The 27510-nt window shown below is 36.4% G+C and overlaps 1 protein-coding gene across 8 annotated transcripts in view; it reads left to right on the top strand.

Annotated features, from left to right (window-relative positions):
- CDH18 (cadherin 18) overlaps positions 1 to 27510 on the top strand; it is a 966744-nt gene that overhangs the window by 908342 nt on the left and 30892 nt on the right. For 7 of the 8 annotated variants that reach the window (XM_070056895.1, XM_051853855.2, XM_051853858.2 and 4 more), the window contains 2 exons: positions 9204 to 9325; positions 22418 to 22535. In XM_070056895.1, the coding sequence (XP_069912996.1) occupies positions 9204 to 9325; positions 22418 to 22535 (240 nt within the window). Of the gene's footprint in view, positions 1 to 9203; positions 9326 to 11838; positions 12191 to 22417; positions 22536 to 27510 lie in introns of those variants that run through there. The other variant, XM_070056894.1, reaches the window with a different exon arrangement.

Raw genomic sequence — 27510 nt, 5'->3', positions numbered from 1 at the left:
TCTGGGCTCTTGGCTTTGGCCTGGTCCAACCCTGGTTCCTGCAGGTATTGGGAGAGTGAATCAGCAGATAAAGATCACTATCAGTCTGATGCTCTCTCTCTTTCCATTTTAAATAAAAAGAAAAAATACATATCACTGGTAGCAATTTGTAGTTCATTTCTTGTTAATTATAAATAATATCCCATTATATTAGTATACCACAATGTCTTTATAACTTCTCCTTTGATGACATTTTGATTTGTTTCTTATTTGCAGCTTTTATTTTAAAGCTGCTACAAATATATATATATATATATGTATATATGAATAGATATTTTGTTACTCCTAGATAAATACCTATGATGGAAGCTTCAGTCACAGAAATATGAACACCTTTGCAAGAAACAGACTGTTTTTCTAAAGTACTTATAATGTTTTACAAAATACAAGAATTATGTTTGTGTATTTTTTCAAGTTGATAACCTCTCTATTTTAGATTTGTTCACTTGATTTTTGGGTATATTTGAATTTCATTATGGTTTCACTTTATATCTCTAATGTCAAAAGATATTGAATGTATTTTCATGTTTTCATTGGTCATATGTATGTACTTCCTTGTGATCTAATTTCTGTTTTGTATTCTGGACAAAGGTCTTACATATGTGGACATGTATGTATATGTTTACAAAGATGTTTAAGAATATTCATAGAAAATGAACTCAAAGTTGAACTGATTTTGATGCCAAAATATTTGAAAATTAAGAATAGTTATTTTTATAACATACATTTTCAGGAATTTTTAAATATACCTCATTTATTATTTTTGTGAAATTTATGTTAACATTCAAAGGCTTTCTGTTATAAATATGTACATTCTTAAGAGCAGATATTTTTAATTACCGTGAGTTAAAATTGCTAAGTTTTATTTTATGATGGCCTTGATCTTATCTATAAAATCTTCATTTAGGTAAAAGTGCAGTCTCATGCTATAGCTTTTCTAATAGATTTGTGTTTTTGGTTTTTGAGCTTAAGCACTGTTGAATTATTTGTGTATGAGTGGAATCTGAGTAGATTATTTTCATATAATTCTGTCAATTTTGATTGAATTGATTTGGCAACATTATGAAAAGTAAATCTATGATATATGTATGTTACTAATTTTGGAAATGCTATCCTATCCCTTTAATTTATTTTTCTATATTGATCCCATGGACATCCATCTATTTTACTTTAAGAATACAGAGAATTTAGAAATCAAGTAGCAAAAGATACCCACCAACGGCTACATTTTCCATAATTAATTTAGAATTTGCTATTTTTTGTATATCCTTATAATCTTTGAAAACACTTTGCTAATTTCTACTTTAAAAATCAATGCTGGAATTTGACTTGTGCTCGAATTCAAACCTATAGATGTTTTGGAGAGAAATGACATTTTAACAATATCAATCTTCCAATCTATCAATATGGTAAATCTCTCCATTTACTTAATTATTTATTTTTCTACTAATATATTACAGTTGTCTTGTAGAAATATTATGCATCTTGTGCAAAATTTATCTGTAAATATTTTATGTATTTCTTAGGCCATTATATTTTATTCAACTTTCCAAAAATATTTTTTGAACATATTTTTCTTCCAAAATTTTTTAATATTTTTGAAATTTTAAATACATTATCAGCAATACAATTAGTATATCTAATAACTGACACTATTTCCTGGCTCCAAATTTAAAGTTTCAGAACACAACACTCTTTTATAAGATGGAAGATCTCTTTCTCCCTCTCTTAGTCTCTCTGTCTTTCTGTAACTCTGCCTTTAAAATAAATAAGTAAATATTTAAAAAGTGTCAGCATACTTATGAGTCAATTCTAATTTTTAACTATTTTAAAAATCTGGTATTAACATTTATAACCAATTTTTGTGAGGATATGTGTTTTAATCTCAGGTAAATAGGATTCTTGGGCCAATGGCATATTTATAATCATGAAAATATGCCATACTGTTTTGCAAAATGCTATATAATTTCTCATTGCCACCAGCAGTTGATCCACATCCTTAACACTGTACAATTCTAATAATTATATAGTGACATCTCATTGTTTTAATTTGCATTTCACTGTAGAGTAGTGATGCTGGAGGCATCTCCTATTTGTCCTTTGTAACATCTTTTGTGTTGAAGTTTATCTTCAGAATTTTGCACACTTTCATGATTTTTAGGTTTTTATTACTTAGTTTTGAGATTTTAGTGCATGACTTTTTTAGAGGAGATTTTTGAATTCTCTAATTACATACAAGTGATAAGCATCTGAGTGATGGATAATGTTAGAATCACAAGTTTATCAATATATTATATGTATATGTAAAGATATACATAATTATCTCAGTGTGTGAATTCTGCACCATCTTCTTTTTTGAAATTATTTGACCTGATTTAGGACTTTTTAGCTTCCCTATAAATTTTAGAATCAGCTTATCAAATTTTTCAACATAGTCAGAAATTTGATAACATTATGTTGATTGATTAGTTCGATTTCGGAGAATGGACATCTTAACAATATTGAGTGTTTATCCCTGAGCATGGTATACATTTTCATTTATTTAGATATTTCAATTATTTTCTCAGCAGTATTTATAATAGTGAGCAAATATTGTGAAAATTTTCTAGGATATGTAAATTAGATATGAAACTATTGTTATCTTTTTTTTTTTTTTTTTTTTTTGGACAGGCAGAGTGGACAGTGAGAGAGAGAGAGACAGAGAGAAAGGTCTTCCTTTGCGTTGGTTCACCCTCCAATGGCTGCTGCAACCCGTGCGCTGCTGCCGGCGCACCGCGCTGATCCGATGGCAGGAGCCAGGTACTTATCCTGGTTTCCCATGGGGTGCAGGGCCCAAGCACTTGGGCCATCCTCCACTGCACCCCCTGGCCACAGCAGAGAGCTGGCCTGGAAGAGGGGCAACCAGGACAGAATCCAGCACCCCGACCAGGACTAGAACCCAGTGTGCCGGCGCCACAAGGTGGAGGATTAGCCTAGTGAGCCACAGCGCCGGCTCTATCTCTGTATTGTTATAGAAATAGATAATAGTACTGAACTTGCACTCAGTAGTATTATTAAGTTCTCTTAATTCAAATACATTTTTTTTATTTTTTTTTTACATAGATTAGCAGGCTGACTGAGAAGTTAAATTTATTTTTTACTTTTCAATGTATATGATCTTTATTTTCCTGTGCAATTAAATTGAATATAATATTGAAAACAAGGTATAGAAGAAATTTGGAGAGCATGTATCCCTATTTTTTTTCTTATTCTTTAAGTTAAAGTGTTCAATTTTCCGTGATAACAATGATGACAATTCTTGGTTTTTGGTGCATACATTTTTTTTTCAGAAAGTCCCTGCTAGCTTTAGCTACTTGAATGTATTCTTTTCCCTCTCTAAATAAAATTATCATGTTTTCTTGAGTATTTTCTGTGGTTACTGAGATAATAATATATGCATATAATGAATTACAGATGGTTTCCAATTCATGATGGTGCAACTTAAATTATGTTTTAAATTAACAGTTTTCAAAAAATATACATTCAGCAGAAACCAAACCTATAATTTTGAGTTAAATGTTGAGTTTTATGCTTTTTCCAGGCCAGCAATATGTGGTGCAGTGCTCTTTTGTGATAACAAGCAGACCACTGCCACTGTCTGCCCTGCAATCAGGAGGATAGACAACTGATTGTCTGCAGTGTACTGTGTGGCTAACCTATCATATGTGGGAGTTTAGGTGTCTTTAATGAATTTTTGCATAATAATTGGGGGCGTATAACCCTGTTGTAAATTGATGATCATGTGTATTCACATTGATTTTTAGATGTAGAACAATAGGCTTTTATTTCTGCCATATTTTACACTTGGTAATGATGGACATATTACCAAATCTCAGAGGAAGCATGGGTCTCATTTATGTATCTTTCTTCTTTCAGGAAGCAGTTGTGCACTATTTGCTTTCTAATCTATAAGAGCAGAACTTCACATGTTTTGTTCAGTTTTTTTTTTAACTTTTATTTAATGAATATAAATTTCCAAAGTACGACTTATGGATTACAATGGCTTCCCCTCCATACCATCCCTCCCACCCACAACCCTCCCCTTTCCCACTCCCTCTCCCCTTCCATTCACATCAAGATTCATTTTTGATTATCTTAATATACAGAAGATCAGCTTAGTATACATTAAGTAAGGATTTCAACAGTTTGCTCCCACACAGAAACATAAAGTGAAAAATAATAGATGATTTTTTTTAAATGATGATGAAATCAGATCAGACCTATTGTCATGTTTAATCCCAGTGAGAGTCAAGTTGGGAGTTGATAATTTCTTTTTTTTTTTTTTTTTTTTTTTACAGAAGATCAGTTTAGTATGCATTAAGTAAAGATTTCAACAGTTTGCACCCCCATAGAAACACAAAATGAAATATATTGTTTGAGTACTCGTTATAGCATTAAATCTCAGTGCACAGCACATTAAGGACAGAGATCCTACATGAGGAGTAAGTGCACAGTGACTCCTGTTGTTGACTTTACCCATTGACGCTCCTGTCTATGGCATCAGTAATCTCCCTATGCTCCAGTCATGAGTTTCCAAGGCTATGGAAGCCCTCTGAGTTCTCCGACTCTTATCTTGTTTAGACAAGGTCATAGTCAAAGTGGAGGTTCTCTCCTCCCTTCAGAGAAAGGTACCTCCTTCTTTGAAGACCTGTTCTTTCCACTGGGATCTCACTCACAGAGATCTTTTTGCCAGAGTGTCTTGGCTTTCCATGCCTGAAATACTCTCATGGGCTTTTCAGCCAGATCTGAATGCCTTTAGGTCTGATTCTGAGGCCAGAGTGCTATTTAGGACATCTGCCATTCTATGAGTCTGCTGGGTATCTCACTTCCCATGTTGGATCACTCTCCCCTTTATTTATTCTATCGGTTAGTGTTAGCAGGTACTAGACTTGTTCATGTGTTCCCTTTGACTCTTAGTCCTTTCATTATGATCAATTGTGAACTGAAATTGATCACTTGGAATAGTGAGATGGCATTGGCACATAATAATCTATGATGCCAGCCTATTTTGGTATCAGTAGCTCCTTGCTAAACAATGTGGAGTTTATTTTCTTGAGTTCTGTTTCCAAGCCTGGTAACTTCTTTGTGTAATTATGTAATGTATTTAAGTGTTACACAAAAAAATGGTATACATGTATGTAATAGAACTAGGATATAGTCAAAAGTACAAAATTTTTCCCTAAAACTTAATAAATGTGATTTTTTAAAATTACTATAGCATTTAGGAAAAAAACATTAGGCAATTATAAAATCAAAAAAAATATGCAAACCTTGATATATTAGACCCTTCTTAAGGTTTCTTCAAGTTCTTCCTTCAATGAATAAATTAGTTTTGGGGTTATTCAGTGTGTATGGTTATTAAAAGTATGATGGCATTAATCCAAACAGCAGCAGATTCGTTCTTACAGATAAGGCCTCATAGAGCTATTACAGATTGGCGATTGATTTTACATTTAAATATCTTAATACAAAAATTAATAAGTATAATTTTTATTAATGATTTTCCATACTAAGTGTCTTGCCATAATTAACAAATTCATTTTCTGACGCTGATAGTATATTTAAGAATATTTTTGTGTGATTTTTTTCTTTTAACTATCCATATTTGTGGACACATGGAGATAATCAGGTATATTTAAAAATGCGTAATAACAAAATCAAGGAAATTATTTTCCTAACTCATCATTGCTTTATGTTTGGAGTCTTTTATAGCTCCTCTGTTCTAGCTGTTTATAAAACATGAAATAAATTATATGAGCTGCAGTCGTCCTGCTGTGCTGTAGAATGTTAAACTATAGCACTTCCTAATGGTGATTTCATAACTATCATTTAACCTCCTGGTATCCTCAGTGTCCCTGAACTTCCAGTTCATTAGCAATTAGTAATCACTAATCTATAGTTGAATAAACTTTGTATGAGAGAAAACATACAATATTTGTCTCTCCGTGTCTCATTTATTGCACATAGCCTAATGCCTTTCAGTTCCATCTATTTTAAAAATCTGTATGCATTCTGCTATTTTTTTCCTCAATCATTGGATTAGCTAGTTTTACAGGAGTCAAAGGACAAGTTCCTTGGTGTCAGTACATATTTCTAATGATCCTTGGGTTTCCCTTTGAATGTCAACCACTTTCCCTTTGAAATGATATAATATTCATGTGTGTTAACAACATTTTGTCAAGTATAAAATTGGATAATTTTTCTAAGATTTTAACTCAATGCTATTATTATTATTCTTGTCATGCCTCATTTATAGAAATTATATTTCATATTCTTTTAATGGAAAACTAAATAAAATATATTGAAACAAGACAAACTTAAATATTAATCCCATTTCTACTATACTTAATCTATCCAAATTTTGAAAAGATATTCATTATCCCTATGTCTCTGTATACCTGGAAAAATAGTTACTTTTTTGCCAATATGTTTTTGAGAATCAGTTGAGTAAGCTGAGTAAACTTTATGACACTGAGTATGAGAGAGAGCTGACTGTACATTTCAATATTTTCTGAATATATTTAAGATTTGAAAACAAACTATCTGTCATGATGGTAATCTTATACATGAAATTTTCAGTATAAGCTGTACTATGTAAAAATCACCCATGCTTTGTAAAATACCAATGTGACAGTTCACATAAACAGTTTCTTGGGGAGATAGTGGCATAGTGAAAGTGGTATTACAGTGCAAATGCAAGATTCATATCCCATTTTTTTCCCATTCCTCCAAATAGACTACAAAAGGGGGAAAATTTTATGAAATGGAGGAGGACATTTATAGCACATGTGACTGGTAAAGTGTATGTGTATACATATAACAAGATATATTGCATTAATAAGAAAATACCAGCACAATATAAAAATGCAAAACATGACAAACATTTAACAAAAGAGTTAACATAAAGTGAGCAGTAAAAACATGAAAATATTTTTCAGTAACATCACTGTTTAAAGAATTTAGGTTAATCAAAATAAACTGCCATTTAACAAACCAGACCGGAAATTTTACAAAATTTCAAAGTTCTGGATTGGATATAGATAAATTAAAATGATTATAAATTACATAATCTATATATAGTTAAAACTACAGTTGTAAATTTTCATGCCAAAGATCCAAGAATTTCTTTGAATTATCTCTATAGGAAAAATCAACATATATATAATAACTCTGCTGTATTTATATATCACACAGAAAATAAATTAATAACAATATAGTCACCATAAGGAACAGTCTTTTTTTTTTTTTTTTTTTGGACAGGCAGAGTTAGTGAGAGACAGAAAGGTCTTCCTTCCGTTGGTTCACCCCCCAAATGGCTGCCACAGCCGGCGTGCTGCGCCAATCCAAAGCCAGGAGCCAGGAGCTTCCTCCTGTTCTCCCATGCGGCTGCAGGGCCCAAGCACTTGGGCCATCTTCCACTGCCCTCCTGGGCCACAGCAGAGAGCTGGCCTGGAAGAGGAGCAACCAGGACAGAATCCAGCACCCCAGCCGGGACTAGAACCAGGGTGCCAGCGCTGCAGGCAGAGGATTAGCCTAGTAAGCCGTGGTGCCGGCCAGGAACAGTCTTAGAAACAAAATGTTAGATGAAATATTTTCTCAGAAATGTGGCAGAAAATTTCATTCAAATATGATAACATTTTGTAAAACTGGAAAACTAAATAACATATAGAACCAAATAAGCTAATGCGGAAAAATAGTTATTAAAAAAGAAACGCTAGAGTAAGTTTAATGTAATCACTGACATGAATAACTACTGTTCAGTAAAAATAAAATGATGTATAAAAATGTAGATTTAATTTGAGATAATGGGGCTGAAAATCCTCTATAGCCCCTTGTAACATACCTGTATGTGTTCTGGTATTTTTTTCTCAATCACGGGACTAGCTGATTTTATATTTCTCTAAAAGTAAATCTTTTTACTAGTCTTTTTCTTTTCTTTTTTTTTTTAAGATTTTATATATTTATTTGACAGGTAGAGTTACGGACAATGAGAGAGACAGGTCTTCCTTCTGTTTGTTCACTCCCCAAGTAGCCACAATGGCCAGAGCTGCCCCAATCCGAAGCCAGGAGCTGGGTGCTTCTTCCTGGTCTCCCATGTGTGTGTAGGCGCCCAAGCACTTGGGCCATCCTCCATTGTCTTCCCCGGGCCACAGCAGAGAGCTGGACTGGAAGAAGAGCAATGAGGACTAGAACCGGTGCCCATATGGGATGCCAGTGCCGCAGGTGGAGGATTAACTTAGTGAGCCACGGCACTGGCCCCTACTAGTCTTTTTCTTGGTGTGTTATTCTTTTAATGATTTGGGTATTTTCAGAGGATGACACGTACATCAGCAATGAGCAATAGATAGAAGAGAGGGGAGGAAGAGAGGGAGGGAGGGAGGGAGAAGAGAGAGAGGAGAGAGATGATTCAAGTTTCCTATTATTCTGAATCTGTATATTTGTCATGTAAAACAAATCCTTTTCCTTTTTTCTTGCATGTCAGAATTAATGAACTTACTGAAAAATGAGAAGACTTAGTTCCAAACATATTTTAAACTATTGAATATAATATTTTGATCTCTTCCAGAGTCATATGTAAATCCTATGCTAAATTCTCATTTAAATTATTCTTTATTTTTCCCCAAGTGTGACTTAGTATCACACACTGCATATATTCTCGCATAAGAAGAAAATGATCCTTTGTGTAAAGAACTTTGCTTTCTGTTTTCACTGACTTTATTTAGATTTCAGACCTTGAACATTTGAAAGATTATGTGATCTTTTTTTTACCAACTGCTGTGCTTTTCTTAGATTAATGATGAAACCAATTGTTCATCCCCTAGACTCTGACAGCACACAATGAATTCTGACAACTTTCTCCCACTCCAGTTCCTGAATAACATGCAATTTCCTTGATATGACAAAATATCGTTTTAGCATTCATGTCATACCTTGGTGTTCATTTTTCATTTTTCTGTGAGTTAATGAGTTCTAGTGAAGAGTTCCTTCATAAAGTTGTCTTTTGCCAAAAGTCCTGCTACAGCATATGGAGCTGGTGACAAGCTCCAGTATTAAGGAGATTTGTTGTAAACCAAGCTTCTAAAGTGTGCATGGAAATACTAAATACATCCCTGTGTGTTTTGCAGACAATCCTGGTTTGCTGAGCCATGTCACTGTGGGTATTAGAGTTCTGGATGTCAATGACAATCCACCCGAACTTGCCAGGGAATATGATATTGTTGTCTGTGAAAATGCTAAGCCCGGCCAGGTAAGTTAATTGTTTCCTTCCTATCATTTGAATGGAAGAAAAACAAGCAGCTTTATTTCTATTATTCTTGGGTATAATCCTCCAAATCCCCCAGTATAATTTTTGTACTCTGAAAATAATTTCATAAAGCTTTATTTTAAGTGCAAAATAGATTTTTTGAGAACTGCAGAAAATGAATTTTCACTGTATCCCAAATGTAATTCAGAAAAATAAGCTCATTAAACATGATACATTTGCCATGCCAGTGACATTGTATCGAATGCTTTATGTAGAGCCCTTCATAAGAGAGAAAGAAACAGTGAAATTCCCTGTCCTAAAGAAGCTGATAGACTGTATCGGGAAGTGGGAACTAGCTTGGTAAATCTGGAGGTTCTGATGGAGAGGCAAGTCAATGGTGATTGAATGATGGTGGTGCTAGGAGGCGATTGTCACAACAGGAAGAGAGTGTGTGTAGCTTTGGTCATAATGGGAATTTTCCAAGAACTTTTGATGGATGCACACGTTAATGGGCTGGGGAGAGTGAAGGCAGAGCTTGAGCACAGAACAGGAGGCTCCAGAGACAGGAACGTGAGGATTCTGAAGAAAAGCCCTTGTGACCATGGCCCACAAAGCAAGAAGGAGACTTGGGAGGGCTGCTGGATGTGCCTTGGTTTTCTCTGTTTTACAACAAATTACACAAAATCTGTATTTTAAAATAAGCCACGTTTATTGTCTCACCATTCCTGGAGGTCTGGCCCCTGTGTATGGCTTAGCCAGGAATGGCAGGCGGCAGTCATCGCCATGCTTTGAGAGCCTGAGCCTCACATGTTGCTTGGCAGAATTCAGTTCCCTTAGTTACAGACATGGAGCATCGGGATTTGCTCAGATCCTCACGACTGTGCATAGTCCTTTGCCTCCTGGGCCTCCCTGTTACGCACTTAGCTTCAGTAAGGAATCTACGACCTGACACCATCAAATTATTAGAGAGCATTGGAAAAACCCTGCAAGATATAGGGACCGGCAATGACTTCTTGGAAAACACCCCAGAAGCACAGGCAGTCAAAGCCAAAATTAACATTTGGGATTGCATCAAATTGAGAAGTTTCTGTACTGCAAAAGAAACAATCAGGAAAGTGAAGAGACAACCGACAGAATGGGAAAATACATTTGCAAACTATGCAACAGATAAAGGGTTAATAACCAGAATCTACAAAGAAATCAAGAAACTCCACAAGATCAAAACAAACAACTCACTTAAGAGATGGGCCAAGGACCTCAATAGACATTTTTCAAAAGAGGAAATCCAAATGGCCAACAGACACATGAAAAAATGTTCAAGGTCATTAGCAATCAGGGAAATGCAAATCAAAACCACAAGGAGGTTTCACCTCACCCCAGTTAGAATGGCTCACATTCAGAAATCTACCAATGATAGATGCTGGAGAGGATGTGGGAAAAAGGGAAACTAACCCACTGTTGGTGGGAATGCAAACTGGTTAAGCCACTATGGAAGTCAGTCTGGAGATTCTTCAGAAACCTGAATATAACCCTACCATTCAACCCAGCCATCCCACTCCTTGGAATTTACCCAAAGGAAATTAAATTGGCAAACAAACAAGCTGCCTGCACATTAATGTTTATTGCAGCTCAATTCACAATAGCTAAGACCTGGAACCAACACAAATGCCCATCAACAGTAGACTGGATAAAGAAATTATAGGACATGTACTCTATAGAATACTATACAGCAGTCAAAAACAATGAAATCTGGTCATTTGCAACAAGGTGGAGGAATTTGGAAAACATCATGCTGAGTGAATTAAGCCAGTCCAAAGGGACAAATAGCATATGTTCTCCCTGATTGGCGACAACTAACTGAGCACCAAAGGGGAAACTTGTTGAAGTGAAATGGACACTATGAAAAACGGTGACTTGATCAGCTCTTGTCCTGACGGTTGATGTACAATGTAATACTTTATCCATTTTAGTATTTTTTTGTTCTAGTATCATTGGTTGAACTCTGTAATTAACACACAATTGTTCTTAGGTGTTTAAATTATACCTGAAAAGTGATCCCTCTTAGGAATTTGGAAAACATTATGTTGAGTGAAATATGCCAATCCCAAAGGGACAAATACCACTTGTTCTCCTTGATAGGTGACAACTAACTGAGCACCAAAAAGGAAACATGTTGGAGTGAAATGAACACTGTGAGAAACGGTGACTTGATCAGCCCTCACCCTGACTGTTGATGAGCAGCTTAGTATTGTCGCTCCCCCTCTTCATGGAGGAACGACACAGGACCCTGCGCTGTTCTTTTGTCTGCTCGGCCCTTCCCGGGTTTGCTGCTGGTCCTTCCCAGGTTGGCTGCTGATCCTTTCCACCTCCGTGGAAGGGCGGCTCCCCCTGCCACTTTCCCCACTTCCGCGGGGGAGCGGCACACCGCCGGCCGGCTCTTTGGGGGCTGCTCAGATGTTATCCGGATGTTCCCTTTAGATGTTCCTGGTGCATGTTGTCTCTCTCCTCTTTTATAGTTCTCTTCCACCAATTCCAACTCTGCTACCCACACGCCGAGTATGCTGCTCTTCTCCAATCAGGAGCAGGATCAGCTCCTGCAGGTCATCACTCAAGTTGGCGAGAGACAGCTGCGAAGAAGTTGTTTACTCCCTTCTCAGCACCATATTGTGGGAGAGCAGATGCATAGAATAAGTCTTAATTCCATTAACTTAGTCTGGTCTGAGTTGCTCCCCACAAGTATGTTATCCCTCTTAGTATTTTTTTTTGTTTGTTCTACTTAATACTTTTGGTTGAATACTGTAATCAATACACAATTCTTCTTAAGTGCTGAAACTTAACTGAAAAGTGATCACTGTTAAATATAAGAGTGGGAATAAGAGAGGGAAGAGATGTGCAATTCGGGACATGCTCAAGCTGACTTGCCTCAAACGGTGGAGTTAGAAACATACCAGGGGATTCCAATTCAATCCCATCAAGGTGGCATGTACCAATGCCATCTCACTAGTCCCAGTGATCAATTTCTGTTCACAATTGATCATAATGATAGGACTAAGAACCAAAGGGATCACATAAATAAGAATAGTGTCCGCAAATACTAGCTGATAGAATCAAAAAGGGAGAGAATGATCCAACATGGGAAGTGAGATACACAGCAGACCCATAGAATGGCAGATGTCCTAAACAGCACTCTGGCCTCATAATCAGCCCTTAAGGCATGCAGATCTGGCTGAAATGCCCATGAGAGTATTTCAGGCATGGAAAGCCAAGACACTCTGGGGAAAAAAAAAAAAAAAAAACTAAATGAAAGATCTCTATGAGTGAGATCCCAGTGGAAAGAATGGGTCATCAAAGAAGGAGGTACCTTTCTCTGAAGGGAGGAGAGAACTTCCACTTTGACCGTGGCCTTGTCTAAATATGATCAGAGTCAGTGAACTCAGGGGCCTTCCATAGCCTTGGCAGCTCATGACAAGAGCCTAGGGTGATTACTGAGGCCATAAACAAGAGTGTTAATTTGTTAAGTCAACAACAGGAGTCACTGTGCACTTACTCCTCATGTAGGATCTTTGTCCTTAGTGTGCTGTACATTGAGATTTAATGCTATAATTAGTACTCAAACAGTATTTTTCACTTTATGTTTCTGTGTGGGAGCAAACTGTTGAAATCTTTACTTAATGTATGCTGAACTGATCTTCTGTATATAAAGAGAATCGAAAATGAATCTTGATGTGAATGGAAGGGGAGAGGGAGTGGATAAGGGGAGGGTTGCGGGTGGGAGGGACGTTATGGGGGGGAAGCCATTGTAATCAATATTCTGTACTTTGGAAATTTATATTCATTAAATAAAAGTTTAAAAAAAAGAAAATTATTTTTTGAACAAAGGACTATTTAGCATAGAAAAAGAAAGTTTTGAATACAAAAATAAGAAAAAATTGAAATGGGAAGTATATATAAGAAAACATTTGGCCAAAAAGGTTATACCATTAAGAAAGAAGTACATGAGCAGATGTTCAATATCATTAGTGATAAGCTAATTAAAATTTAAAGCTACGATAAGACATCATTATATAACCATCAGGAGGGTTAAACATCATGAAATGCTCATGAGATATGGAGAAATTACATCACTTATATGTTGCTGGTGAAGAAGTGATAAATATAAGATCAGTGTAAACATATTACTTATATTTCTTAATATTAGGAACAAATTTGCTGGCGCTGTGGCTCAATAGGCTAATCCTCTGCCTGTGGCGCCAGCACCCCATGTTCTAGTCCTGATCGGGGCGCCGGATTCTGTCCCAGTTGCCCCTCTTCCAGGTCAGCTCTCTGCTATGGCCCGGAAGTGCAGTGGAGGATGGCCCAAGTGCTTGGGCCCTGCACCCATATGGGAGACCAGGAGAAGCACCTGGCTCCTGGCTTCGGATCAGCGTGATACACCGGCTGCAGCGCACCTGCCGCGGCTGCAGTGGCCATTGGAGGGTGAACCAACGGCAATAGGAAGACCTTTCTCTCTGTCTCTCTCTCACTGTCCACTCTGCCTGTCAAAAAATAAAAATAAAAAAAAATTTAATTGTTGCAGCACTTAATATCGCTTTAAAAAGTAGAACACTTAGTGTTAGATTCTGCTTTGTCAGGATTCAACTACTTCCCTTAAATATAGCAGCTCTCAAATCATAAGGCCTTTTCTTCAGTTAATCTTTTTCTTTTTGTTCTATGTAAATTGAAGGATTTATGTATGTCATGAACAAACATAAGCTAATGTTAGCTTCAGATATTATTAGGCACTTTCTATTTTTTAATGAAGACACTTATGCATACATTTTACCTTCCAAAACATTTTTCTCTTTTATTTTTTGAGATAGCATGTTTTTAATTTATATTATAGTCATAGTGTTTATGCTCACTAAATAGTCTAATGAATAAAATTTAAAGGATCATAGTTTAGCAGGAATATAAGCAAGAGCTATAAACAATCAACTGAAATGGTATTTAACTTCACTCACATAAAGTGAATTTCAAAACAGTCACTATATCAAAACTGTAGTCAGATATAATCCTTAGTGATGTGTCTGACAAAGATTGAAAACAAACTTGGGAAAAACACTATGTTCACTTCAATGAACAATTTAATTTTTTAAATTTCAAGATTATTTATAAGCTTAAGGGTACAGTATGAGCTTGTACTGCACCATAACACCTACTTGCTACTCTTAGCCCCTTTTGTAGAATGTGGAAAATCAGAAGCAACGATACCTATTCCCTTCTCTCAATTCCACTGATACTTTTCTCTGTGTATATGAATATCTGATCCCAAATTTAAAATGCTGCTATCATTTTTTTGACCTGTGACCTGAACTTTCTCTGTTGACCTCCAGTACTATTTACTTTTGGTTCACGAGAGACTCCCACGTCATTATCCCTGGAACATGTTCTCCTCTCAACATGTCCCTGGCAGACTGTGTCCTTTGTTTCACCTTCTGCATTGAGCACTAAAGTTTTGTTTGAATCCCTAAGAAAGGAGTTTATGTGATGTGAGCAAGCACTTCCTTCATTAGTAAAATGAAGACAATTATTCTAATTTCAGGGCCCAGGCATGACTGAGATTTCATGACTATATCATGGGATAATTCTCAAATTCCTTTAAGTATGGCTTAGCTTCATCTTTCTCCATGTAAAAACATGCTACTTTCGGAGAGGCTACATGTCAGGCAACCTGCTTATTTGGTCAGTTTCATTATTTACTATCCCTCTTATATTCAAGTATTTGTTACTAATTTTCAAAAGTTGTCAAAAGACTCAGCACCCATAGGTTCTGATGTATTTTGATTAAGTTGTGGCTACTACTTCTTATTCTTAAAAATTGCATTTATATTTAGTTTCTATTGATGCCTTTAATTTTATATGATTTTAGTTGTAACAATAAGATAATTGAGATCTTTATGTTGTTTCTTGAGCATATTTTTCCAATTCTCTTCCCCTAATGAATTTAAACTTTAATAGAAGGATGAAAAATTGTTACCTTATATTGCTTTTGGCATCCATGTTTAAATACATCACTACAAATACATGTGCCTATTTGTGTGATTAACCTGTTAGAGAGAAAATCATGCTTTGAATATTTCAACCTGATTCTGCAGTTGTTGACTCTTTTACATTTGCAGTGATGGAATTTCTAGAAAACATTATGTTTTGAAACAGTGCTGGGAAATGGAGCTCTATTTATGAACAATAATTTATGGAATGATTTTTCTGAAACATAGTTACATTGCTCAGCTATACAGCAGTTCCTCCTTCTTTGACAATTGCTTTCAGAATTACAGATATTTCTATTACAGATGCTGTGCATCTAAATATATCAGTATGTTGCTATGGCAAAGAGATTGGCCTTTTATGAAAATTTAAACCACATATCACAACAGAGTTCAGGTCAATTCAGGTATCAATGTAAACCACAATAATAGAGTTCTATGAGTGAATATATTTTCCTATTTTGAAAATCTCTTCAGCATTTGACCTGAAAAAAATATTAAAAAGAAAGTCATGCATGCGTGAAATTTGAAATCCTTCACAAAGTAGAATGAATCAAAAGTATTTAGATGTGCCAAACCAGCAATCTTGAAACATAAAGGGAGTGCTTTCTTATTCACACTGACTTTCCACCGTGTTCCTTTGTATTTTTCACTAGAAGTAAACTTAGAAAGCATAACATGTAAATTAATGATTTTATTATATGACACTAACCTTATCACATACAAACATTGTATGAAAAAATTAGCAGATCATTAGACATTTTATACTGTTTCAAAGATCAACCTACTTAATAAATAAAAACTAACATGATAATAAGCTGAATTTATGTGGAATCTGTGGGGAGCAATCCGGACTAGACTGAGTTACTGGAATTAAGACTTATTCTATGCATCTGCTCTCCCACAATATGGCGCTGGGAGAGAAGTAAACAGCTTCCGCACAGCTGCCTCCAGTTCAACTGATAAACTGTAGGACTTGCTCCTGATTGGAGGAGAGCAGCGTACTCGGCGTGTGGGCAGCCGAGTTTGGATTGGCGGAGGAGGACTATAAAGGAGGAGAGAGACGGCATGCACCAGGAACATCTATGGGGAACATCTAAGGGAACCCGTGCAGCCCCCCGAGAAAGCCGGCCGGCGGTGTGCCGCTCCCCTGCGGAAGTGGGGAATGTGGCCAGGGGGAACTGCCCTTCCACGGAGGTGGAAGGGATAGTAGCCAACCCGGGAAGAACCAGCAGCAAACCCGGGGAGGGCCGAGCAGACGAAAGAACAGCGCAGGGTCCTGTGTTGCTCCTCCACGAAGAGGGGGAGCGACATAATGGTGCCGTGACTCGGATATGAAGCCTAGGCAGGGTTCAGTGTCGTTCCTCCACGAAGAGGGGGAGCGACAGAATCTATTTAAGATTATCTTGTAAAGCAGACACATTGATTAAAGAAATATTTTTATTTCTTCGGACATTTGTTTTTAATGAAGATGATAAAGCTAGCTCATTTATCCCAAAGAAGCATGGTATTTGGCACTGACCTATTTTCCTTAATAAAGTATTATAAAACAATAAAGCATTATAAATAATAGTCTATGGAAAACAAACTTTAAAGATAGATGCACTTATTTGAGGATGCCATAAAAATTTCCTTGTAATTATTTAAAAATTCCAACCAAGAAGTTGTTCCCTTCTTCCTTTGCTTTTGTAAGAAAAAGCTTGTGACTCATATAGGGTGCTTGAAAAAGTTCACGGAAATGCAAATGATGGAAAAGCTATACATGGATTTCAGAAGTTTTTCAATCAATATAAACATATTTTTATTTCAGTTTTTTAAAAGGTTTTTTTTTTTTTTTTTAATTTGAAAGGCGACATGACAGAGCCGGATAGACAGGGAGATCTTCCTTCTGTTGGTTCATTTCCCAAATGCCTGTAACTACCAAGGTTGTGCCAGGAGAAAGCTAGGAACTAAAAACTTTAACCTGGTCTTCCATGTGAGTGGCAGGAATCCAAGCACTTGGGGTATCACCTGCTGGCTCCCAGGTGCATGAGCAGGAAGCCAGATTGAAAGCTTTGAGGGATTCAATCTCAGGCACTCCCATATTGTATGTGGATGTCCCAAGTGGCAGCTTAGCCTGTGCACTATAAAGATTACCTCCTTACTTCAACTTCTAGCAAACTTCAAGAAATACCTTCATATGACGGTCATATATTTCAATCTAATCAAACAATTTATGCTTTAATTTAATGGAAGGTATATGCTAGAGAATGGGTTTGATAGAAGGATGGAAATCAAACAAGAAATTGTCAGGGGGTTTACATTGCCAATCAATTACCTGGAAAATGCCAGTAGCACAGTGTGTATAAATCACAGCTCTGAGTGCAGGGTAGAAAATATCGATGACAGGAATTTGACAGCACCTAGATCTGCCAGAGTTTAAATCTTCTCCAATTCACATCATGCTATTTTCTCAGTTATATTTTCTAATGGATATGTAAAGTAACAGCAGATGCAAATCCTATTTCCCAATTAAAACAAAAGGACGTTCAGTAAAACATAAACATTGAATACACCATCACAGATCAAGAATTCTAAACCAAGGCAGACCACCATGAAAGGTGTTTGAAAACAATTTTAATAAATATGACAGATAAAATTTAATCATAAATACAAACTGGCAATTCTACAAGTGAAAGGAGTCCGGTCAAAAAACGTGTGATACATCATTTACCATGTGGATAAGCCTGGCATTCATTGGCTAAGGAATACAAATATATCAAGTGATGTCCCCATTAAGTTCAGATTTTAAATTCTCTGATTAAAAATGGAAAAGATACTTTACTAAAAGTTACACAAAACCAGTAAACACAGTAATATACGAATTGTATGAATTTAGCAAAGTGTTGTGTTATGCTACAGCAGGTTAAGCCGTTGCTACTTGCAATGCCAGCAACCCACATCAGAGTGCTTGTTTGAGTTCTGGCTGCTCCATTTCCCATCTAGCTCCCTATTAATGGGCCTGGGAAGGCAACAGAAGATGACACAAGTACTCGGGTTTCTGCCAATCTTGTGGGAGACCCAAATGGAGTTCCTGGCTCCTGGCTTCAACCTGGCCCTATCTCTGATAGGCCGTTTGGGAAGTGATGGAAGATTCTCTTTCTCTCTTTCTTTCTCTCTCTTTCTCTCTCTTTCTCTCTCTTTCCCTTCCTCCCTCCCTCCTTCCCTGTATGTGTGATTCCGCCTCAATAAAAAGTAAATAAATGAATAAATATTTAAAAGGGAATTTAAAAATAGAAACAGCCTAATTATAAAATATGAAGAAGACAAATAGGTTATTAACTAACTTTTGACAAATAGAAAAGAATATAATAATGCCACAGAATGGATAGCAGGAAGCTATCCAGTTGTTTTAAATGAACTTTTTTCTTTGTATATCTTCCAAATTTATATAAGGGGATAAGAAATAAAATTACAAGTGTGTCAGTATCTTATGGGTACATAGAGAAAATGGATCGGACGCCGAAGAATCACAACAAATGACAAGTAAGGGGTGAGAGACATGCATTTTCAACAGATTTATTCATTTTTTTGAAAGTCAGAGTTACGTAGAGAGAGAAGGAGAGGCAGAGAGAGAGAGGCCTTCCATCTGCTGGTTCACTTCCAAGATGACCCCAACAGCTGGAGCTGGAGCTGTGCCAATATGAAGCCAGGAGCCAGGAGCCCCTTTCAGGTCCCCTACATGGGTGAAGGGGCCCAAAGACATGGGCCATCTTCTACTGCTTTCCCAGGCCATAGCAGAGAGCTGGATTGGAAGTGGAGCAGCTGGGACTCGAACTAGCGCCCATATGGGTACCGGCACTGCAGGCAGTGGCTTTACCCACTATGCCACAGCACCAACCCCAATGCCTTCTTAAAATATATTTATTTATTTCTGAAAACAAACTTCAACATCTGACATTGTTTTTGCTTGCATTTCATCTCCAGTAACTGTTGTGTAGAGAATATATGCATGTTCCTCTGTTGACACAGCATTCTGAGCTGTGCTTGAAGCTTTCCACACATCAGAAGAATCACTAAAATTTGCTTCTTATTATCCAATAGTACCTTTTTTTTTTTTTTTTTTTTTTTTTTTGACAGGCAGAGTGGACAGTGAAAGAGCGAGACAAAGAGAAAGGTCTTCCTTTGCCGTTGGTTCACGCTCCAATGGCCGCCAGTGAGAGAGAGAGACAGAGAGAAAGGTCTTCCTTTGCCATTGGTTCACCCTCCAATGGCCGCCAAGGCCAGCTGGTGCACCGCACTGATCCGATGGCAGGAGCCAAGTGCTTTTCCTGGTCTCCCATGGGGTGCAGAGCCCAAGAACTTGGGCCATCCTCCACTGCACTCCCTGGCCACAGCAGAGAGCTGGCCTGGAAGAGGGGCAACCGGGACAGAATCCGGCGCCCCAACCGGGACTAGAAGCTGGTGTGCCAGCGCCACAGGCAGAGGATTAGCCTAGTGAGCCGCGGCGCTGGCTTCAATAGTACCTTCTACTCAGAGTCACAGGCAAAATATGGGGGAAAATATTTGTCCAGAGACTATGTATATTTTAAAAGAGAGGAGAGAGACAGTAAACAAATACAAAATGTTCAGCTTATAAATAATATGCAGTGAAATATTCTAGAGAAGAGGGAGAGAGACCTCTTGAGAGAAGGGTTCGGAGGAGGGCATAGGATATCTCGTTGTGAGCACTTTTGGAGCACTGATGGAACACATGTGTGGTGAGCCCTGTGAATGCATCGAGGAAGGCGATCACTTGTGTGTCCTGGAACACTGTCCTTGTCACTTCAGGGAAATACTTGCTCTTTTCTTCTTACTCCCACTGGCCTCCCCTCCTCAGTAGCTATATAACCCTTCTCAACTCCCTAACAAAATAATAGGCCCACTATATCAAAAAGAATTTAGGTTTTATCTGAGAAACCCATTGGTGAATTATCTGAGTAATTTCATTTTGCTGGTATTGCTGGTACTGAGATGTTCTTAGAATGTGTATCTGCTCGTACAATGTATATACTGTAGGTTCACAAACAGTATATACTATATTTCTAGCTCTTTATTCCCTCCCTTGGTTTTTAATTTCTCTAAGGAAGAGATTTTTTTAAAAAGGTTTATTTATTTATTTATTTATGTGAAAGTCAGAGTTACAGAGAGGCAGTGATAGAGAGTGAAAGAGAGAGAGAGAGAGAGAGATTTCTTCCTCTGTTGGTTCACTCCCCAGGTGGCCACAAGGGCTGCAGCTGCGCTGATCCGAAGCCAGGAGCCAGGAGCTTCTTCTGGGTCTCCCACGTGGGTGCAGGGGCCCATGGACTTGGGCCATCTTCCACTGCTTTCCCAGGCCATAGTAGAGAGCTGGATTGGAAGTGGAGCAGCTAAGACTCGAACCAGCACCCATATGGGAAGCCGGCACTGCAGGCAGTGGCTTTACTCACTATGCCACAGCACCGGCCCCACTAAGGAAGAGATTTAAAGAGAACATTTTAATAATAAGATACTATTTTTTTAAATCAATATTTATATATTTGAAAGACAGAGTTACAGAGACTTGTTTTTAATTTTATGAGGAAGGATTTTTTTTCTTCTTTTGGTTAATTTTAAGGGTGTATTCACTTATTTGAAAGTCAGTTTCAGAGAGAGAGGGAGAGACAGACAGAAATCCTCCATCCTCTGATTCTCTCCCCAGGTGGTCAAAACAGCCAGTGCTGGGCCAGGCCAAATCCAGGAGTCAGGCTCTTCAACCACATCTCCCATATGGGTTGAAGGTGTCCAAACTACTTGAGCCATCTTCCACTGCTTTTTCCATGCCATAAGCAGGGAACTAGAATGGAAGTTGTGTAGCTGGGACACACACAAGCACCCAGATAGGATCCTAGTGTTGCAAGCAGCAGCTTTTCCTGCTATGCCACAATGCAGGCCACAAAAAGGAGTTAAAAGAGAACATATTAACATTAGGATACTATTTTTAAAGAATGTTTATTTATTTGAAAAGCAGAGTTACAGAGAGAAGGAGATCTTCCATCCTCTGGTTACTCCCCAAATGGCCACAACAGATGGGGCTGGGCCAGGTCCAAACCAGGAGCCAAGAACTCCATCCAGATCTGACATGTGGGTGCAGGGCCCCAAGGTCTTGGACCGTCTTCTACTGCTTTCCAAGGCCATAGCAGAGAGCTGGATCGGGAGTGGAGCATCCATGACTCTGGCACTCATATAGGGTGCAATCCTTGAAGTCTACTGCACTTGCTGTGCCACAACACCAGCCCCAGGATACTCATTTTTGAATGAGCTAAATACTGCTTTGTTTATTTCTTTGGATGTCTGTTTTTGATATTGTAGTGACCCTATATATTACAGTTTTGTTCTTCTCTTGGACCACCTGGAATATTTTTTATAGATTTGAACTTACTCTGCTTCTTAACATGGACTAAGTCCTGACATTGGAGTTGCTTTCTCTTGACCACTGGAGATGAATGATGACCAATAAAGCACCACTTGAGCAGGTCACTATTTCAAAGATGTGAGCACCTCACAAGCACTTATGGGATTCAGTTTCTTTATCTTTAAAATGTAGGAGCTGGATCATGATCTCAAACGTCTCTTAAAACAAAATATCTATATATGTTGAGAATCTCATGTGTATGCCTCTGCTACTTCTGGCATTTAATGGCCAAGCCCAACATGCACCACAAGGCTGTTCTACAGCAACACTGGGGTATTTATATTTGTGCAAACAATACTTCATGTCTCCTCAAACAGGTGTTCATACAAAATATCACAACTAATTGGCCCCACGGTACTGTGAGAGATAAAGCAAAGAATTTAAACGTTTGTGCTGTGCTAGAAAATGAAGTGTGAATGTTTTATAAATTGTGCCAAGTTTTTCCCTATACTTTAATTCAATGGAGAAACTAATTGGTACTTTTAAGTTTAATTTTAAACGTTTGAATTGGATAAAGGGATGCTTTCAAAGTCCTTTTAACTATCAAAAATAATGCAGCTCAATCCAAGGGAATATGCCCAAATGCAATTTACTATTTAGTATTTGTCTTTTCCCCAGGTTATTCATACCATCAGTGCCACCGATAAAGATGACTTTGCCAATGGACCAAGGTTTAACTTCTTTCTTGATGAGCACCTGCCTGTAAACCCAAACTTCACCCTTAAGGACAATGAAGGTGAACATGCGTACATACATTTGTTTTTAAGTGTGTTATTTCTGCTCTGACTTACTATGGAATGGACTTGATCAGTTTTGCTTTATTCTAGTATATTCACAAACAGCTTGAAAATCAGCATTCCAAGTCAGTTTGACGTTAATGTGTTGTGATCTGCGAATAGCTTGTATTTAAAATTGTGCCATATGTACAAATAGCTTTCATTGAATTTATTCAGAAGCATCCCTTTAAACAAGAAATGCACATGCAATATGCTCTTGGGCAAATTTTAAGAGAAATCATAGCTGACAAACATGTTTATGAGAGCTGCTGCAACTACTAGGAGGTAGAAAATATTTAAATTATGAAAAATGAAAAATATGTCCCAGAGACAGTTACAAAAGGAAATGCAGTGTTTGAAATCATCTTGTATTAGCAAGTCTATCAAGATATGCCACACAAATTATATTTCTTCCTGTTTTTATGAATATTTTCTGAAATATGAGTAGAAAAACATGCATAATTGTGAGCATCATGGCAGTTTTTAATTTATTTTTCTTTAAACTACTGTATTATGTGGGAATAAAGAACCCCATAATTTAGTAACTATGGAAGATTCATCATTATTTAGATGCCTAAGCATCTGATTCCTCACAGTTGTATACAAGTCATTCTTCATACATTAGGGAAATGTTGGAAGCCATTCACCATGTGCACTTTTTTCATTAGCATCACCTCTCTCCCCAGAATATTTGATCATATTTATGTAAGTATGCTGTTGTTTAGTATTTTACACTTTCCTCCAAGTCACATGAAGGAAACAATGGCACATACATTTTGCAGAAGACATTTAATTCCCTTATACACATCTAGGAGAAGCATTTCCAAATGCCAGATCACTAAATGATAAACTATGATAGTAGTTTTTTTCCCCATGATCCCTAAGCTTCTTCAAATTATCATAGCAAGGATATCAAAATGTGTATACAACCATAAAAATTTCCATATGAACAATGTAAAGTTTAATTGTCACTATCACTTTAAGAAAGGCTGTCCAATGATCAGCTACCCTTATGGGAGAGTATCTTCATGCCTGTTTGTGTGTGAAAATTGTATTTAACTGACTATTGTATACTTAAATACATTTTAATATTCAATTCACATTTTTCTGTATTTCAAAAGTTATATAATTTAAAAGGACATTAGTTTGCTATGTTAATACTTGAAAATCATTTATAGATTCCCATGCCTATAATTCAGTAGGAATTTTTCATTTAAATATTTTAAAATTTGTTTCAAAAATTTTAACTGATGAAACTACAATGAAAATTTGACTTTAGCTTGAAACATGTATTAAATTTAAACTATATAATCTACAAAGATATAAATCTAGAGGTTTATGGAAAAACAGAATTATATTGTTCCTGAAACCTACAGTGATAACTATAAGTCTTCCCTGTATGGTTATTATATCAGCAATTTGTCAACTTAATTGGCAGTTTTGGGGATGTCTTAAGTAAGTGGCATGAAAACGTTATCATTGTTAAAACTCATACATAAAATATTCCTCTCAGATGTGTTCACATTTTTAAAAGGGTTCATGTGCAACTTTTCGACATTTAATTTAGACATGCAAATGGATGCTTCATTCAACTACACTGTCACCAGTATAAGAAACAGGTAGTTTGTATAGTAGTGAAGACATTTGAATTTATTTGCATGAATACTTTTGCAATTTTTGAAACTGATGAAATTATAAAAAAAGAAAATAATTTATCTTGGATGCAAAAAATTAATTTTCTGAAAACGAAGTACAATGCACATGCACACCTGTTATATGTTAATGTTAGCCGTCGTAAAACACACCGAACACCGAGTAAGGGAAAGGGTTTGTTGGGGAACACCCTACAGACCGGAGTGAAGGGGCGGTGAAGGAAAAAGAGATAGAAGGAGACTGTAAGAGAGAGAGAGAGGAGGGAGAAGAGAGACGAGAAGAGGAGAGAAGCCAAGAGAGGCCAAGAGAGCGCAGGAGAGAAGGATCAAGAGGTTCAGGAACAGGCCCTTTTAAAACTTTGCCTGAGGGCGGGCAGGGAAGCAGGAGCAGCGAATCCCATTAGGATGGGGGTGGAGCCTGGCTCAGGTAGCTGGGCCGTGCTGCCACCTGGCTAAAACTGCACCAGTTTCCTAACAACACCTGCAGACATACACGGGAGCAATCTTGGTTGGACGTTAACAAATCCACCCCTTAACCTCCTGGGCCTCAGGGTTTATATCGGCAATCATGATTACAAATACTAACCTTAAGGCCCTGAAAGAATTAATGATAATGTAAGTAATATTATTGGAATCAGATGATTTTTGCACACATAGGGCATTTATACCTAATAGTCTATAAAGAAGAAATTACAAAGAAGATAGCCATGCCATGGTGAATGTGTACATGATGCACAGATGCTTCTCTCCACAACAGCTTTAATGAAAGCACATTGGGAGATGGGTGGAAACACTAGAACTAGTGGATCCAGGGTGCTTGGGCATTTCATTATATGAATTATTAGACATTGTTTGCCTGCAGAAATCAAGAAAGCTATTCAGAACAAGAGGTGAAAAATTGTTTTGTGTTCATGGTGCTCATAGTGTTCATGGTGCTCACATGCAGCGCATATTCAGGGAAACAAAGTAGAGTGGACAAAGCCTGCAAGCCAGGATGGATGGTCATGCAGTCACTAGTTCAGTGATAACTCCCAGATGCTACCTGGCAAAGAGTGACTACAGGGAAAAGGTTTCCAAAAAGAGAAAGGAATAGTGAACATTGTTGTTTAAGGTAAGCCAGAAATTCAAAAAAGTAAAAGATAGTTAATGAATTAATAAATCTGAAAATAAATTACCTCTGAATGACAAAGGATATACATATGAAGAGAAAATAATATGAATATATTTAGTATTCTCAAAAGTTAAAAAAATCAGTAACATGTTTACAGAAGAACCAGAAATTAATTAGATGAATATGGTAATTTTAAATGAAAACACTGTTTATGAAAATAGTTAAAAAGCATTATCAAATAAAACTATAGTTTTCACATAAGTAGAAAACTATATAAAACCATATAAAGAAATGATGTACATTTAATAATGTTTATAGCTATATATACCCAGAATTTCAATTTTAATTATATATATACCTTTATGTACATAAAGTATATATATTAAAATATATATTTTATTTATATATTTATTTATATTTATATTTATATTTATATTTATATATATTTATATATATTTATTTATATATATATTTATATATATATATTATATATATTAAATATATTTATTTATATATATTTATATATATATAAAATATATTATATATATATATACTTTATGTACATATAGTATATATGAATTAAAATATATATTATATGTATAATTGAACATATAAAATTCTATTGAATACATTAATATATAATATATATTAATTATATATACCTTTATGTACATATAGTATATATATGAATTAAAATATATATTATATATATTATTGAACATATAAAAATTCTATTGAATAATACATTAATACATTTACTAAGATTTACATATGTGGGAAAAATATACATCAATTTCAGGATAATAATTAACTGGTAAAATGAGAAACAGAAAATTAAGTCTGTATGTAATATTTTTAAATTTTTATTACTAATATATATATAGTTGTTGGCTACTGTGTGTGATATTTCAATACATGTTTACAATGTGTACTGCTCAAAACGGGGTAGTCAATATTGCTCCTTCTGTGACATCACTGTATGATTGGAAGCCTAGAGCAACTGTGTTCTATTTTTCACACAGTATCTTTAAGGTTATTGTAAACCATATTCACCCCACTGTGCAGTGTAACTCTGGTCGCTACCCCATATCCAGACTCCATTTATTTCTCTCTATCCCTTCCAGTCTCTACTAATCACCACTGGATGTTGAAATTGAGTACATTTTATCACCCATGCAATAGGGAGGATACACAGCATTTATCTTTCTGTGTCTAGCTTATTTCACATAACACGGTGTCTTCCAATGCAATTCATTTTGCTGAAAATGACAGGATTTCATGATTTTATGGTAGAATAATGTTCCATATATATATATATGTGATATAGATATAGATATAGATATAGATCACATTGTCTTTATCTGTTCATCTGATGATGGGCATCTTAATTGAATCTAAATCATAGCTATTGCAAACAGTACTGCAGTACACAGGAGACCAAGCAACTCTGATACAAGGAGTTCATGGATTTTGATATATATATATATAAAGTAGTGAGGTTGCTGCATCATTTGGCATTTCTGCTTTCAGTTAGGCAATCTTGATAGAAGGCTAATTTACATTCCCACAAACAGTGCATAATCCTTCAACAGTGTGTGAGTTCCCATTTCTTCTTGTTCTCTCCAGCATTTGTTACTTTCTGTCTTTTTGGTAATAACCATTCTAATAGGGATGAAGTGGGTATCTAATTCTGGTTTTGATTTACCTTTCCCAGATGACTAGAGATAATGATAATTTTTGTAAATGTGTTAGCTATTTGAAGTCCGCTTTTAATAACTGTCTATTTGGGTCCTTTGCCCACTTCCCAATTTGGGTTTGTTTGTTTCCTTCTTGTTGAATATTTTGTCCATCTATTTGTTTTAATTCCCCATATAGTCTAGATATTAATTACATTATTCCTTCCTAGAAAAATATTCTGCAAAATTTTCTTCCATTTTATGCAATGTCTGGTCTCTGTATTGACTATTTCCTTTTATATGTAGAAGCTTCTGAGTTTGATATAATCCTATTTATCTAGCTGTGGTTTTGTTGCCAGCCCTTTTTGGGGTCCTTGCCTACACCAATGTCTTGAAATGTTTCCACTATGTTTTCTTCTTGCAATTGCAAAGTGTCATGTTTTACATTTAGGTCTTTCATCTATTTGATCTGATTTTCATATTTGATGAAAGGCCT

Source organism: Oryctolagus cuniculus, chromosome 14 (genome assembly GCF_964237555.1).
Source record: "Oryctolagus cuniculus chromosome 14, mOryCun1.1, whole genome shotgun sequence".
Lineage (NCBI taxonomy): Eukaryota > Metazoa > Chordata > Mammalia > Lagomorpha > Leporidae > Oryctolagus > Oryctolagus cuniculus.
The sequence above is the reverse complement of the archived record's forward strand: the minus strand, read 5'-3'. Positions and strand labels throughout refer to the sequence as shown.